At 40.6% G+C, this 17,007-nt stretch overlaps 1 protein-coding gene across 3 annotated transcripts in view; it reads right to left on the bottom strand.

Annotated features, from left to right (window-relative positions):
- NUDT13 (nudix hydrolase 13) overlaps positions 1-17,007 on the bottom strand; it is a 65,230-nt gene that overhangs the window by 1,459 nt on the left and 46,764 nt on the right. For 2 of the 3 annotated variants that reach the window (XM_056530444.1, XM_056530445.1), the window contains 4 exons: positions 14,772-14,897; positions 12,502-12,613; positions 3,907-4,055; positions 271-3,619 (listed from right to left, as the gene is read on the bottom strand). In XM_056530444.1, coding sequence (XP_056386419.1) covers positions 3,425-3,619; positions 3,907-4,055; positions 12,502-12,613; positions 14,772-14,897 — 582 coding nt within the window. In that variant the 3' untranslated portion in view covers positions 271-3,424. Of the gene's footprint in view, positions 1-270; positions 3,620-3,906; positions 4,056-12,501; positions 12,614-14,771; positions 14,898-17,007 lie in introns of those variants that run through there. The other variant, XR_008846341.1, reaches the window with a different exon arrangement.

A 17,007-nucleotide genomic window follows, 5' to 3' on the forward strand; every position in this document is an offset into this window, starting at 1 on the left:
CGGAAAGATCAATCTATAAATCTCCCCTAAAAGTGTCCCGATCCCCTCTGGCCTATTTTCGGCTGCCAGAGGTATGTAACACCTGGAGTTAAGTTTTCAGTGTAGCCTAATAGGCTATGCAGTTTGTGCAACTCCCATTAATGACAATGGGAGCCACTTCCAGTTTTCGGCTTACTGACTACCTCTGACAGCTCCAAAAAGACTAGAGGGAGCTAGAAAGCCAGTAGAGATACATCTTTAAAAAAACAACAACAACAACATATTTTTTACCTTTTAAGTCATTTAATAATATATTATGTTTTTGAGCCTCCATTGTCTTGGTTAGCACCTATTTCAGTTCTAAAATGCAAAATACAGCAGTCGGTACAATTAAAAATGTTCAGGGTTTACATCATGTACAGGTATTTCTAAATACAAACATAATAAAGAATAAAAGTAATATAATACGCAATAAAATATTAGTTTAGCACCAAATAATCCAGAGCATAAAGAATAGCACCAGTGTCTATCCTATTTTAATCCACAGAGATAACTTCTAATGCCAGTAATGTTAGTAAAGATCAGCACTTTCTAAACTGGGAGGAGACTTATTGTCTGGTGATGAGCTGCATGAGAGGTATTTGGTATTGCATTGCAGTGTTTAGCGCTACTAGAAAGGTATTTTACACTGATGCGGAATTCTGTGGTGTTTGGCACTGATAAAGAGGTATTTTCTGCTGCACTGTAATGCTGGAGAGGTATTTTGTACTGCACAGTGATATTTTGCGGTACTAGAAAGGTATTTTACACTGATGCGGAATTCTGTGGTGTTTGGCACTGATAAAGAGGTATTTTGTGCTGCACTGTAATGCTGGAGAGGTATTTTGTACTGCACAGTGACATTTTGCGGTACTGGAAAGGTATTTAGTGATGGACTGTTGTGATTGATGCTACTGAAGAGTTATGCTGTACTGTTGTATTTGTTTGTCACTGCTAGACAGGTATGTTGTGTACAGTTGGAAGTAACATGGTCAATACAGGTTGGCATTTGGCTCTATTGTTGGTATTGCTGGCTAGTGAAAAACTACCTGTGTTAATTAAATTAAAAATGGGCAAACTCATGAGTATCTGTGAGACAAAAGAACTGTACTGTTCACTTCAAAAATCTGATCGTCCGAAAGCGATGAAACATGGAAATTATCCCCGACCTTGCAATCTTTAATGCATATTGCTATATACTGTACTGTATTTATACTGTACAATATAGTGATATTGTGCATATCATGTTTCCAGGTGAAATTTTATAAAAAGGTCACAGATATCTTTCAGCTGGATACACCAGCCCAGACAGCCACATATGTAAAATACTGTCTTGTGGCATGCTGTATAAATATTATAAAAGACAGACAACAGTAGGAAAGTAGGTAATGCAACTGCAGTAATAAAAATCTCACTAATTTGTTCTGGACACTGCTGTATAAAATGTAAAGGCCCAATATGGTTTACAGTTGTCTGAATGAGTGAAACTTTCACTTGTGGTGCCTATGTAGTGTTATTTTGTACATGCGTACAGGCATTTTTTTCAAGGCCTACAGAAAAGCCTATGGGAAAAATGGCAGACAAAACAGCATACCCAGAGAAAGCTGTGTTTGAAAAAAAATAAATAAAAAAAAGGCCAATGACCCCACCCCCAACACAAAATGCCACAAAATACTTTGTACGTAGACTGTAGACTTCAGTGTAACATCTAGCCACACCATTTTGTCAAAATAACTTCAAACAAAAGTATAATGAACTGGGTTGTTTTTAAACTTTTTATATGTTGTTACTAATGAAAATGAAACACCTTTTGTAATGTGGTTGTTAATTTTTTTTTTTTTATATTTAATAAAGAAAACGGCTCCAGAAAATCCCACCACTAGGGGTCCCCATATCTACTGGGACACTAACCTGTCCTGTGGCAGCATCAGGCTTGTCCATGAGTCATGGAAAAGAGATGACTCATGGACTAGGCTGTATGAGCCGACACACCAATCACCTCCCACCACCATAAGGGAGGGACACACCCACTACTGATGAGAGGATTTCTAACACTGTGAGCTAATGAAAAGAGGGACTTTTATAATAAATATAGGTGATAGATGCATAAAAATGAGATGTACATGGTCAGGATAAGGTACCGAGTGACATATTATATTTATTTTTTTTTTTTTTGGGGGGGGGGGGGGGACCTGACAGGTACGCTTTAATTGAGTGTTTTGACACAGAATGTAATTCGGGTTAGTTCTATTCCATAGAGGTAATCCATTTGCTACCTTGCAAATGCATATATCATGCATAATATGCACAAATAAGTGATGTGTATTTGATCTCTACATCAAAAAAAATATGGGCCACAGTTTACTATGGGACATATATTGCACATTGTTTTTAATGTGTATTTTACCACATAATAAAAGTATATAAGGTACATTTCTGATTTAGTCTTCTCCTCCAGGATCTAAAATTTTGCTGAGAAACCAGCCCACAACAATGTAGTGATACATCAGGTCTATAGGCTTCCTGTCCTGGTCACCGGTAAGGTTTAATAAAATGTTACTATAAAATGCTTTCAATAACCAAATATGCAAATAATAATTAATAGGCTTATTCAATCCCAGGATATGGTAACACCCAAGCTACTTACACTTCAATGAGTGCATTTTAATATATTATAATTATTATTATAATTATATAATGACATGTTAGGTAATGCTAAATGTTGTTCGATATTCTTGCATGTTAAAGGGGTATTCCAGGATTTTTTTTTATTTGACAATGCTACAGTGGCTGTAATTAGTGTAGTTCATAATATAGTGTCTGCACCTGTGTGTGACGGTTTTCTCACAATTCTTCTGTGATTTTCACTCCAATATTTATTTTTAGCAGCATACAAAATGACTGTTGTCTCAGATTTTTCCCAGGTTGCAATGCGGCCGAGACCTGACTCACTAGTCAGCTGATGACAGGGAGCCTGTCTGCTTCAATGGGTGGAGCGATCGCTTGGTTGGAGAGAGATCAATCTGCAACTAATGCAACATCTGTAGGCACCCTGAATTGAAACACACAGGTATTTTGAATGGATGCAGCTCATTTATGTTTCAATGGGTGGGGTAGCTGATGTGTGGGAGGGAGGAAGATGAAATTATGGGATTTGTAATAGGGATCGACCGATATCGATTTTTCAGGGCCGATACCGATAATCTGTGGAGGTTAGGGCCGATAGCTTATACCGATATTCCGGTATAAATTATCGGAAATACCAGTTCACAAAAAGCTAGCCACTATGTTATGTTAATCACATGACATAGCCATTTAGCCCCAAGACAAGGGCAGATCCTTCCTAAGCATGTGCATTACTGTCTGCCAGGTACATACTAAAATCACCTTATGGTGGAAAACCCCTTTAACTTTGTAGAGCTTTCTGTTCTTGTACCCATTCCTGTATGAGCTGATGAGCTATGGCAAACTTCGGAGGCAGCCAGACTGGCAAAGTACCGTCTGGTAATTTAGAAGGCATCATCTTCACTTGTAGTGCTTCAATCACCTCTTCCAATGTAAACCATCGGGCATCTTCTATCTCTGCTCTGTTGATCTCAAGCTGTAGAAAAAAATGTTATACACACACTGAGTCCTCGATGTTTGACAAGTTCTAGAGCAATCTAGCACAAACATTCTACCATTGTAGTATGTCCGTTTCCATTCCAACTTGTAATAAATAAATAAAAATTTTTAATTTACTTCCTCTGATCTTTACTGTAGTCACATGTGTCAATTGTAAATAAGAAATAGATGTAAAATCATGCAGTCATCCAACAAGAAATGGTGATATAACAAGTAATTCACTCAATGACATATCCTCATTAAAAAAAGGCATATAATTCTTACTTTGTCATCCTTGACTGTAGCCTGGCATGCCAACATCAGTGAACTGGTAGGAAATGGCCAGTGCTGGGACCCCGAATATCTGATAGTATCCACCACCAAACCAACTTCTTCTGCTACTTCTCTCCGAACTGTTTCTTCCAGCATCTCCCCTGAACAGAGCCATTGAACAGTGACATTTCTGTTTTTCAGAGGAAGACATCTTGGAAATACACTATATAAATACTTTGCACAAATCAGTCTGGCTCTTTTTCTGCTCCTCCTAAGCATATTGTACACAAAAAATGCACAAGTCCATCCCAAGGTCATTGAAGTATCAATGTACAGCTGCTCATGAAAGTTTATGGAGTGGGGAGCTGTAAGTGGCTGAACAGTGACAAAAGATACAGCAGTGTGTTGTTCCCCACCACTGCTGGACTCACATATCTACTCAATACTGCTCTATAATGTCCTTGCTGCTGTTTCTGAGAGTATGGGGAGGATCTGAGATGATGCATGGGGATCAGGATGTCTTTTTCTGTGTGTCTGCAGCGTATGGGAGACATTATAGCAACTACTCTCTACTGACTAATTCAGAGACAACTCTAAATTAGAGCTGGAGCCTGCAGGTGTAAAAACTAGTGTAAAATGCCATATACAAGTTATATAATGCCTAGAAATAGCGCTACTCCTCATGTACACACACATAACAGTGTATCCTTAAAATTTACAAATTTAAAAAAGATAATCCAACTCCCATGACTTGCTGTCTTTTTAAAAATGGATCAATAAAGCATTAAAGATTTTATTTTGTCTAGGAGCTGGATTTTTTCTGTTTATCTATGATATTGCCTAATTGATTCAGAGGCGTTCCATGGTATACTAAGCCATACTAAGCACTGGGCACTGGAAGTAGGTAAGCAGGGGTACCTTGCTTTTTCTGTATCTTAACAATTTACCTGAAACTGCATATATGCTTTTAGGCCACTGCAATTTTTACAGTATTCCGAGCAAATCATATTTAACAAAAACTGAGAATAAGTCATACATACAGTGGACAAATTCAGCTACTGGACAGTTGACTTTGCTGGGAGACATTGTTATTATCCAAATGCCCAAATAGTAAAATCAAAACCGAATGACCATGGATTCAGGAGTTTGTCTGGCGCAGAGAGGAACCATCAGGCAGCCAAGTAAAATCAATGGATTTATTAAATGCAACGCGTTTCGCTGCGCATGCGCAGCTTCATCAGGCATAACAAGAAAAGGCTGGTAACAGATATATATATACCTCCAGGAATTAACCATTAGAGTACTTTTTGAAAGAGTTGTTGCATAAAATTACATATCCACATATGGATGTGACAATATATAAAAAATATAGAAAAATATAAATAAATATAATTAGACAGACAACAATCACAAAAATAAAACAATAATGTAAAAGCACAATGAATTCACATAAACATATATATATAATATAATTATCGCATGTGGTGTGAATATACCCCACATGCGACTTAAGCAATCACACCGCTTGGTCACCGGTGCGGCATTCAACAACGCAAGTTGAATATTATTTCAAAATATATAGTATAGAAAAATATGGACCTATAAGATGCTATGTGTGTTAGTTCAAAGAGCAAAAAATTTAATTGTATATCGCTGCATTATCTAAGTGAGTAATGACAGTACAAATAATGTAAAATGAACAGTGCGGTATTACAAATCGCAACTGACCAGAGGGTGACATGTGAACACTACTTAAAAAAGAAGTGGGGAAAATGAACTAGAATAACTAGTGCGGTATTGAATACAGCACCCGGCCAAAACGCAGGGTGTGAATACTCGTAGAAGGATCAAAATTTACAGACAACAAAAAATAAATAAAAAATACAGAGGTTTCTGTATGCAAAAAAGAAAAGAAGAAAAGAAAGAAAAGAACCTGGATAATAAAGCATAAATGATAATAGATAAACAGTGGGACGCTCCAGGATGAACAGCACAGAAGGAACAACGAAAAAAACGGGTAAAGATGTAATATTTTGGAGATTAATCCATTAGAAGAAATGAAATATTATAGACCCTAATTTATCAGATTATTTAACTGTATCGATACATTCATTAACCCCTTAAGGACCGGAGGTTTTTCCGTTTTTGCATTTTCGTTTTTTGCTCCTTGCCTTTAAAAAATCATAACTCTTTCAAATTTACACCTAAAAATCCATATGATGGCTTATTTTTTGCGCCACCAATTCTACTTTGTAATGACGTCAGTCATTTTGCCCAAAAATCTATGGTGAAGCGGGAAAAAAATCATTGTGCGACAAAATTGAAAAAAAAACGCTGTTTTGTAACTTTTGGGGGCTTCCATTTCTACGTAGTACATTTTTCGGTAAAAATGACACCTGATATGTATTCTGTAGGTCCATACGATTAAAATGATACCCTACTTATATAGGTTTGATTTTGTCGGACTTCTGGGAAAAATCATAACTACATGCAGGAAAATTAATACGTTTAAAATTGTCATCTTCTGACCCCTATAACTTTTTTATTTTTCCGTGTATGGGGTGGTATGAGGGCTCATTTTTTGCGCCGTGATCTGAAGTTTTTAACGGTACCATTTTTGCATTGATAGGACTTATTGATCTTTTTATTCATTTTTAAATGACATAAAAAGTGACCAAAAATGCACTATTTTGGACTTTGGATTTTTTTTGCGCGCACGCCATTGACCGAGCGGTTTAATTAATGATATATTTTTATAATTCGGACATTTCCGCACGCGGTGATACCACATATGTTTATTTTTATTTACACTGTGTTTTTTTTTTATTGGAAAAGTGGGGTGATTTAAACTTTTAATAGGGGAGGAGTTAAATGATCTTTATTCACTTTTTTTTTTCACTTTTTTTTTGCAGTGTTATAGGTCCCATAGGGACCTATAACACTGCACACACTGATCTTCTATGTTGATCACTGGTTTCTCATAAGAAACCAGTGATCAACGATTCTGCCGCATGACTGCTCATGCCTGGATCTCAGGCACTGAGCAGTCATTCGGCGATCGGACAGCGAGGAGGCAGGAAGGGGCCCTCCCGCTGTCCTGTCAGCTGTTCGGGATGCCGCGATTAGCCGCGGCTATCCCGAACAGCCCGACTGAGCTAGCCGGGAACTTTCACTTTCACTTTTAGCCGCGCGGCTCAGCTTTGAGCGCGCGGCTAAATGGTTAATAGCGAGCGGCGCCGCGATCGGCGCTGCACGCTATTAGAGGCGGGTCCCGGCTTCACTATGACGCCGGGCCCGCCATGATATGACGCGGGGTTACTGTGTAACCCCGCGTTATATCAGAAGAGCAGGACCAAGGACGTACCGGTACGTCCTTGGTCCTTAAGGGGTTAAAACCTTGAGGGTGCAAAGTATGTAATTTGTGAATCCAGAAGTATTCACGATTATTTAATCTTTGTATTCTGTTAGGTTAAAACATGTTTTATGTTCCATCTGTGCTTGTTCATCCTGGAGCGTACAGTTTGTGTGGTGCGGCTGACATATTGGCGGTCGCAACCACAGGTTAATAGATAAATAGCAAAAGTGGTGTCGCAATTTAATGAATCTTTTATTTTAAATGTTTGTTGTGTGAAATAAGAAGAAAAAGTGTCAGTTTGAATGATCCATACACAGCAAAGGCAGCGACTTTTTTTACAGGGGAAACAGTATGGTTTAAAGGAACGGATATTCTGTGGTGTCAGATGTTCGGAAAATCTACTGGGGGCTAACAAATTGCTAAGATTTTTAGAACGTCTGTAAGTGACATTGGGAACTGCCGCACCGGTGACCAAGCGGTGTGATTGCTTAAAGGACATCTGCAGTGCTGGGCAAAAAAACTTTTTTTTACCTCATTTAATAGGTCTTTGAAAGACCTTTCCAACGATGTCTCCCCCATCAAAATTGGCCCAGTCGTTCTCCCGTTATCAGCACATGAATTACGGAGGAGAAGTGAAAATAAAACTACATCTCCCATCATGCCTTGTGCTTACTTCCTGTAAGCTGCTGCCCTCCCCCTGTTCTATCCCCCCGAGCAAATTATTATATTGTAACGCCCACATCTCCCTCCCCTATGCATACACCCTCCCCTTCTGCTCATCTCCCCCTCCCCATGCTGCTCCTGTCCAGTGATGAAGCAGCTGCCTCACTGTAGTGTGGACACTGGAGAGTGGATAGTGAAAGTAAAAATGGTTAAAAAAAAAACATAATTGTTTGTCTATAAAACTGTCCTGATATTGGTCCCTCCATCTTTTTCACAACTACAACTCCAAGCATGCCCAGTTATTTTATATGCTGTTCGGGCATGTTGGGAATTCCAGTGGTGCCTCCAGCTGTTGCAAGACTACAAATCCCAGCATGCCGTGTCAGCTTTCTGCTGTTTGAGTGTATAAAGGAGTTGTAGTTCACCAACACCTCTATTGTATCTCTGTAGTCTCCTGGGAGTTGTAGTACACCAACACCTCTATTGTATCTCTGTAGTCTCCTGGGGGTTGTAGTTCACCAACACCTATATTGTATCTCTGTAGTCTCCTGGGAGTTGTAGTTCACCAACACCTCTATTGTATCTCTGTAGTCTCCTGGGGGTTGTAGTTCACCAACACCTCTATTGTATCTCTGTAGTCTCCTGGGAGTTGTAGTTCACCAACACCTCTATTGTATCTCTGTAGTCTCCTGGGAGTTGTAGTTCACCAACACCTCTATTTTATCTCTGTAGTCTCCTGGGGGTTGTAGTTCACCAACACCTCTATTGTATGAGTAATCTCCTGGGAGTTGTAGTTCACCAACACCTCTATTGTATCTCTGTAGTCTCCTGGGAGTTGTAGTTCACCAACACCTCTATTGTATCTCTGTAGTCTCCTGGGAGTTGTAGTTCACCAACACCTCTATTTTATCTCTGTAGTCTCCTGGGGGTTGTAGTTCACCAACACCTCTATTGTATGAGTAGTCTCCTGGGAGTTGTAGTTCACCAACACCTCTATTGTATCTCTGTAGTCTCCTGGGAGTTGTAGTTCCCCAACACCTATATTGTATCTCTGTAGTCTCCTGGCTGGGAGTTGTAGTTCACCAACACCTGTATTGTATCTCTGTAGTCTCCTGGGAGTTGTAGTTCACCAACACCTCTATTGTATCTCTGTAGTCTCCTGGGAGTTGTAGTTCATACACCAGTGTTTCCCAACCAGGGTGCCTCCAGATGTTGCAAAACTACTACTCCCAGCATTCCCTGGATGGGAAACACTGGCATACACATACACACACACACACTTGTCATTCAGTAGTCCCCCCCTCACACACAGAATCATCTCCAGTATGATATTTATTCCCTGTATACACCACCAGCCCGTGCAGTGTAATATGTCTCCTTCACACACACGTCCTCCCCTCCCTGCTCTGTGGTTTGCTCTGTGTTTCCCCCATGAAAACTTGAATCCTCCCGGTGATAAGTGAGGTCCTATGTAGACAGAGCAGGGGAGGGGGGAGGAGCTGTGGACGTCCTCATTCTCCCCCTGCTTGAATCTTACAGATAGGGGCGTTTCTGAGGATGAGCCTATGGCTGCCTCAGAAAGCACCCGCTCATGCATATGCATAAGCAGGGAGGACCTGACAGAGGCTAGGGGGGGGAGCACAAACACTGCTGGGAGGAAGAGATCTCCGTCCCCAAGATGGCGGCTGCAATGTAATGAATAGGGGACGGACGCAGGACTACTGGGCTATGCTGGCAACTCTAATATCTCAGAAACGGCTGCATATAGGTAAAAAGAACTAATTGACTGAATTGTATAACTTTTGTTTGGGGAACATTTGGGCAGGGATTTTTGACCACTATAGTTGTCCTTTAAGTCGCATGTGGGGTATATTCACACCACATGCGATAATTATATTATATATATATATGTTTATGTGAATTCATTGTGCTTTTACATTATTGTTTTATTTTTGTGATTGTTGTCTGTCTATTTATATTTATTTATATTTTTCTATATTTTTTATATATTGTCACATCCATATGTGGATATGTAATTTTATGCAACAACTCTTTCAAAAAGTACTCTAATGGTTAATTCCTGGAGGTATATATATCTGTTACCAGCCTTCTCTTGTTATGCCTGATGAAGCTGCGCATGCGCAGCGAAACGCGTTGCATTTAATAAATCCATTGATTTTACTTGGCTGCCTGATGGTTCCTCTCTGCGCCAGACAAACTCCTGAATCCATGGTCATTCGGTTTTGATTTTACTTTTACCCAGGAGGGCTGCAGTGGACCTTCTTCTACATTTCTTCTGCATTTTACCTTGTTGTGTGTGGGCGCACAACCAACTTTGGTAAGCGGCTTGGGAATTACCGTCCCCTACCCCCACTAACAAGATCTGCTGATCCCGCACATGAGGCGCCTTCCTCCCTCTCTCTAAATGCCCAAATAGGGAATAAGTAACTGGGTAATCTTTCTGAAAACAAATCTTTGATGCAAATGTGCACCAAAGTCTTATTTTAAGGGACTGAATTATCATTGGCTTTATAATACATCATACCTTAACAAACAGGAGAACTTCAGGGGAGGCCAGTCCTCCCCTCTCTGTAACGACAGCAAAATATGGCTAGTTCTCCATAAAGGGGGAGATTTATCAAAACCTGTTGTGATCACTCGCTCTTGCATACAGGTGCGGCACGGAAACAGGGTTTTCAAATCAAAGTTCAGTGTTTTATTCACACGTGGCACACAGCAAACAGTCTTAAATGCCGAACAAAGGAAAAAGTAACAGAAAGTCCACATGTATTCCTTAGGTGTTTGTCCACACCTGAGTTCATGGCATGCGGCATCAAGCAAGTCTTTTCCAGGCCTGCAGGCAGACTGTTCACCAGCTTCCAAACTCTCAGGGACCATCTCCACTCTCAACTCTCTCTGGTAGTGTGAGCTGCAACTAGCAAATCCCCCTCAGCTGGTGAGGCAGCCTAGCTTTAAGGCCAACAAAAGACGGCCTGGATTGTGGGGAATGGCCCCCATCTTACACTTGACCATCCCCAGTAAGAGCCGTCCCGGATTGGCCTTCCAGCCATACTACGGCCACAGTGTCAGTCTGCATCGCAGCACAGACCCTGAATAAATACCGGCTCTTACTTCCACAAGGCCAGGAGCCTTGATGACACATATCGCCCATCAACCACCATGTCTTTCACCTTCTCACACTGTGTAGAAGAAAAGATGACCAGTTGCCCCATAACTACTAATCAGATCGCTTCTTTCATTATTCATTATTCTTTCATTATTCAGAGGCCTTTAAAAAAATTAAAGAAGCAATCTGTGGTATGGGCCACTGGTCAACTTTTCCTCTACACAGGTTTTGATAAATCTTCCCCAATGAATTTTGACAGCCTATATAGTAAAATATGAATACAAATTGTCCCAAGACTCGATGAATTGCTTTAGATTGTAGCTAACAAGTATGGGCATCTGCCTCTCAATGTCGCTAGGAAAAACTAAAAGTTAAAGCACTGCTCAGTTGTGTAAATTGCTTGTCACTACACTACTGAGCCGTGCGTCAGTGTCTACTGTCATCTAACGGCAGTCACATGATCAGGTTAGCTGACAGTTAGGCTAGTTTCACACGTCGGAATTTCCGTGCAGGATTGAGCTTGGAATGTCAGCATGAAAATTCTGCTGCACCACAGTCCTGTTGAATTTAACAGGATTCTGCTGCACTGTGCACACAGTGGAATTTCTGTGCCAGATGTTTCCGGCAGGGAAATTACGATTGAGACAGCCCATTCCTGTGCGGTCCTAGCCAGCGCCCCCAAAGTGTACGGAATGTCCGCACAAGATTCTCAGTGCGGATATTCCGACGTGTGAACATAGCCTTAAGGGGGTATTTCAGTAAAAAAACATTTTTTTTTTTTTATCAACTGGCACCAGAAAGTCAAACAGATTTGTAAATTACTTCTATTAAAAAATCTTAATCCTTCCAGTACTTATCAGCAGCTGAAGTTGAGTTGTTCTTTTCTGTCTGACAACAGTGCTCTTTGCTGACACCTCTGTCTGTCTCAGGAACTGTCCAGAGCAGGAGAGGTTTGCTATGGGGATTTGCTCCTACTCTGGATAGTTCCTGAAACAGACAGAGGTGTCAGCAGAGAGCACTGTTGTCAGACAGAAAAGAACAACTGAACTTCAGAAGCTGATAAGTACTAGAAGGATTAAGATTTTTTAATAGAAGTAATTTCCAAATCTGTTTAATTTTCTATGAAAAACTATTTTTTACTAGAATACCCCTTTAAACTGTGGTTTAGTGTAATGCAGTGGTATCAAACTGTGGCTCTCCAGATGTTGCAAAACTTCAACTCCCAGCATGTCCGGACAGCCAACGGCTGTCCGGCCATGCTGGGAATTGAAGTTTTGCAACATCTGGAGGGCCACAGTTTTAGACCACTGGTGTAATGAATGGTTGTTAAATACTATGTATAGATACTAACAGGCCTATTTAACAAGGTAAACAATCTCTTGTTTGCTTTTAAACACAAACAAGTGATGGGTCAATCAGCTAAATGTCCTAGCTATACAAAAGCGGTATGTACTGTGCTTACCAATTTCACAGAAACCTGCAAGTGCGGTATACATCCCAGCTGGAAAGTGCTCCTGGTGAGCAAGCAAGCATCGGTTTCCGCTAGATAAAAGTGTGATAACCACTGGCGAAATCTAGTAGATGTAAAAATAGATGGTTAGACTCACAAACAGAGATGAGCAGATATAAAATAAGTTTGGATGACTTGTTTTGTCTGAGAAAAAAAAGTAGTGGAAAGTCAAAGTGGTCGGTGCTATCGGAACACACTGATTGTAGCCCTACTTTTTTAGGCAAAACAAAGGCTTGTTAGTAAAATCTAGATGAATCTGAACTTCCTGTGTACTCGCTCATCTCTACCTATAGCATTGCTGAAAGTAGGTCTATATTCCACATGCTAAAAATAAAAGTGAGTTTAAGGTGATTGAGTCCATTCAACAAGTCATATAGTAGGGATCAAACCTACATTCACAGCTTGATATACATCTGGGAAGACAAGCCCATAAACTGTATGTTGTGTAGAGATTACACAATATATATCACTAACTTATAATCTATTAAAACCCCTTAAAGGGGTTCTCCACTGCCCTGTCTTCCGAAGCTCCGCTCGCAGCGTCCAGAAGTTTATTACTCCGGACGCAGTGTGCGGGCTTCCGTGTTCGAGGCCGCCCCATCGTGACGTCACGCCCGCCCCTTCGTGACGTCACACCCGCCCCCTCAACGAAAATCTATGGGAAGGGGGCGTGACAGCGGTCGCGCCCCCTTCCCATAGACTTTTGTTGAGGGGGCGGGCGTAACGTCACGAGGGGGCGGCATCGAACATGGAAGCCCGCACACAACGTCCGAAGTAATAAACTTCCAGACGCTGCGAGCGGAACTCCGGAAGACAGGGCAGTGGAGAACCCCTTTAACGACCACAGATTTACATCCATGGCCGGCTTCCGTTATGTGAAGCGTGCTCAGGAGCTGAGTGTGCTTCGTACCTGCTGGGTCCCGGTTGATATCAGCAACCAGGACCAGAGGCTTATACCGGACATCGCCAATCGGGCTGATGTCCGGTATTAACCCTTTAGATGTCGCAATCAAAGTTGATCGCGGCATCCAAACTGGAAGAAAATACTGCGGATTAGCTCAGCGGAGCTGTTTGGGAACGCCGCGGTGAAATCACAGTGTCCCGAACAGCTGAGATGACAGCAGGAGGCGCCTTACATTGCTCCTCACAGTCCTGTCATCGCTCCATTGCTCCAAGACTGAGATCCAGGATGAAGCAATCGAGCACAGATTACACTGAAAAATGCTATGCTATGGCATAGCTATTGTTCAGTGTATGCAATCAAAGGATTGCATGTAATAGTCCCCTATGGGGGGCTAAAAAAGTGTAAAGAAAAGTTTTTAAAAAAAGTGAATAAATGTGATTTAACCCCTTCCTGGATATAAGTTTGACTCACCACCCTTTTCCCATTTAAAAAAAAATATATGTAAACAAAAATAAAAATAAACATATGTGATATTGCCACGTGCATAAATGTAAATGAACTATAAAAATATAATGTTAATTAAACCGTATGGTCAATGACGTACACGTAAAAAAATTCCATAGTCCAAATTTGTGTATTTTTGTTCACTTTGTATACCCTAAAAAAAAAATCTCTAAAAAGCGATCAAAAAGTCCCATCAAAACAATCGAGGTACCAATAAAAAAAAATTAGCCCATACCGCCCCGTATAAGGAAAAATTTAAAAGTAATAGGGGTCAAAAGATATAAATTAAGTAACCTTGTAACCGTATGGACCTACAGAATAAATATATGGTGTCATTTTTATCAAAAAATGCACTTTGTAGAGTCGGAAGCCCCCAAAATGTACAAAATAGCGTTTTTTTTCCAATCTTGTCCCACAAATATTTTTTTTCTGATTTCGCCATAAATTTTTGGGTGAAATGATTCATGTCATTACAAAGTACATTTGGTGGTGCAAAAAACAAGCGCTCATATGAGTCTGTAGGTGAAAAATTTTAAACCTTTAGATTTTTAGGTGAGGTGGAAAATACAAAAGTGCAAAAACGAAAAAACCTGTGGGTTTAAGTAGCTTTTTCCAAGCCAAATGTTGACAGTGATAAACTACAGTAGTCTTTCTCCTGCTAGACATATTCTGCCTGGGACCAAAACCACTGTCAGCACATGCAAAATACAATAAAATACTTATAATAAAATTCTTATCCCATTGATTTCAATGGGATTCTTCTGCACTGTGCACACGCGACAGATTTCCGCGACAGATGTTTCTTTTAAGTCACCTGTGGGTAGTAAATGATTCCATTAGAATGGCACACACGCTTACTTCCCGACACATTTTTTTGTGTTGGCTCCCCTGATTTGCTGCAGTATTGATGACAATCATGCCAACGTAAAAGGGATTGTGCCTACAACAGAGAAACACAAGGTAAAGAAGATGTAAATCCTATGCAATATATTATATATGTTTATATAAAGCTTTGTTGCAGATATGGGCTTTAGTTCACATTTTGCTATGACTAACATGCATTGTAAAGTCTTATTCTTGTATATTGAATGCCTAGGGATTTGTTCTCTCACAGATACGTTATGCAATACATTGATATTGAGATACCCTTCTTGACCTTTTTGTGCAGTTTTACAGAAGTCTTCTCATAGATTTGGAGCATAGATAATTCTTTCCTCTCCATTATAGTGGTCCTTGTCATTTACTCATGTTTTCCCCCATCCTATATACTCAGGGAATCCAACATGCGGCCCGGATGCGAACATGGAGGTGCGGCCCGCTGGAGATCTTCGCACTAGCACATCAGACCGTCTTAGCATTCCCAGCATGATGGTCTAGCTTTGCCCACCAGCATGGCCGCAGTAAGCGTGAAGAGGTCTCACGCGGGACCAGTCACTGGTCAAGGACACTACATATGATGTGACATCATGTGCGTTATCCTGCCCTGCACAGTGCTCCTAAGTGGCTGATCCAAAACAAAGAACAACAGCAAAGGGCAGCTAGAATGGAAGCTTGAAAATCGCGCTGCCACTCATTAAAGGAAAATCCAGATGGAGAAAGTCTAAGGTAAGGGTTTTATTCAAACACAAATAACTACACGCAACGCGTTTCTGGGCGACTGCCCTTTCATCAGGCGTGACATAAAACAAATGAACTAACAATAAATAAACCTCAAACACCAAGCATCATGGTAAAACACAAAGCATCATGTTTTGTGTTCGAGGTTTATTTATTGTTAGTTCATTTGTTTTATGGCACGCCTGATGAAAGGGCAGGCGTGTAGACCCTTACCTTGGAGTTCCTCCAATTGGATTATCTGGAGTGGCAGCACGATCTTCAAGCTTCCGTTCCAGCTTCTCTTTGATTTTATTCTTTGTTTTGGATCTGTCTTTGTGCCAGGATTGACGGCGTGGGAAGCCGCAGAAGCCACTCTTGGTCTCTGTCATGCATTTGTGAGCGTTGTGCCTACTCATTGCACAATGCTGTCAGGTGAGTGTGACACTCACCCTTGGATCATTCTTGGATTCAGTGAAAACTATTGGTACACACATGGGAGCGCTTTTGTGTTTTGTTTGCTAAGTGGCTGAGGAAGGCAGAATCAGTGCGCAGTGACTGTGTGAGAAGCTACTACCCTCTGCAAGCACCAGCAAGTGAGTCACCAAGTTTATGAACAATAAACTTTAAATGGGCAGTTTCAGATCCAAAAGCTTTTTGTTACTGATGAAAATGATAGACCTTTTGTAATATGGTTGTTTAAAAAATTTGGAATATTTAATTTTAAAAACGGCCCCTGAAAATCCCACCACTAGGGGTCACCATACACCCTGGGACACTAACTAGTCCTGCAGCAGCATCAGGCTTGTCCATGAGTAATGGACAAGAAATGACTCATGGACGAGGCTGCATGAGCAGACACACCAATCACCTCCCACCACCACAAGGGAGGAACACGCTCCCTTCCCCTATGAGGATTCCTAACACTGTGAGCTAATGAAAAGAGGTATTTTTATAATAAATATAGATGTTAGAGGCATTAAAATGAGATGTAAATAGTCAGGATTAGGTACTGAGTAACATATTAATTAATGTTTTTTGTGGGATCTGATAGGTACACTTTAAAAATGACCATATCCTTTTTTTTTTTAAGTGAGTGCCCTAATAATCCTATTTTACCCAACAGAAGACAGTCCTATATATGTACAGTATTCGGTAATGTGCTATGTAAATCCAAATACAATAAATTAAATGGGTGGACTACAGTCCCCAGAAATATTATCAAAGTTAGGATTATGTAGTTTAAAAAAATATCTCTGAGGGACAACCTAATAACTATGTACAATAAACAGAGATTTCTCCCATGATCTACCGTATTTTTACCTAGGGCTGTATCTATAACAAGGGGGCAGCCTCTATATCTAGAGGAAAGAAGGTTTCTACACACCACAGACAGGGGTTCTTCACTGTAAAAACAGTGAGACTATAGAAGTTTTCTTGGTGAGCTCACCAGGGGC

The sequence above is a fragment of the Hyla sarda genome, chromosome 7 (genome assembly GCF_029499605.1).
Source record: "Hyla sarda isolate aHylSar1 chromosome 7, aHylSar1.hap1, whole genome shotgun sequence".
In the NCBI taxonomy this organism is placed as follows: domain Eukaryota; kingdom Metazoa; phylum Chordata; class Amphibia; order Anura; family Hylidae; genus Hyla; species Hyla sarda.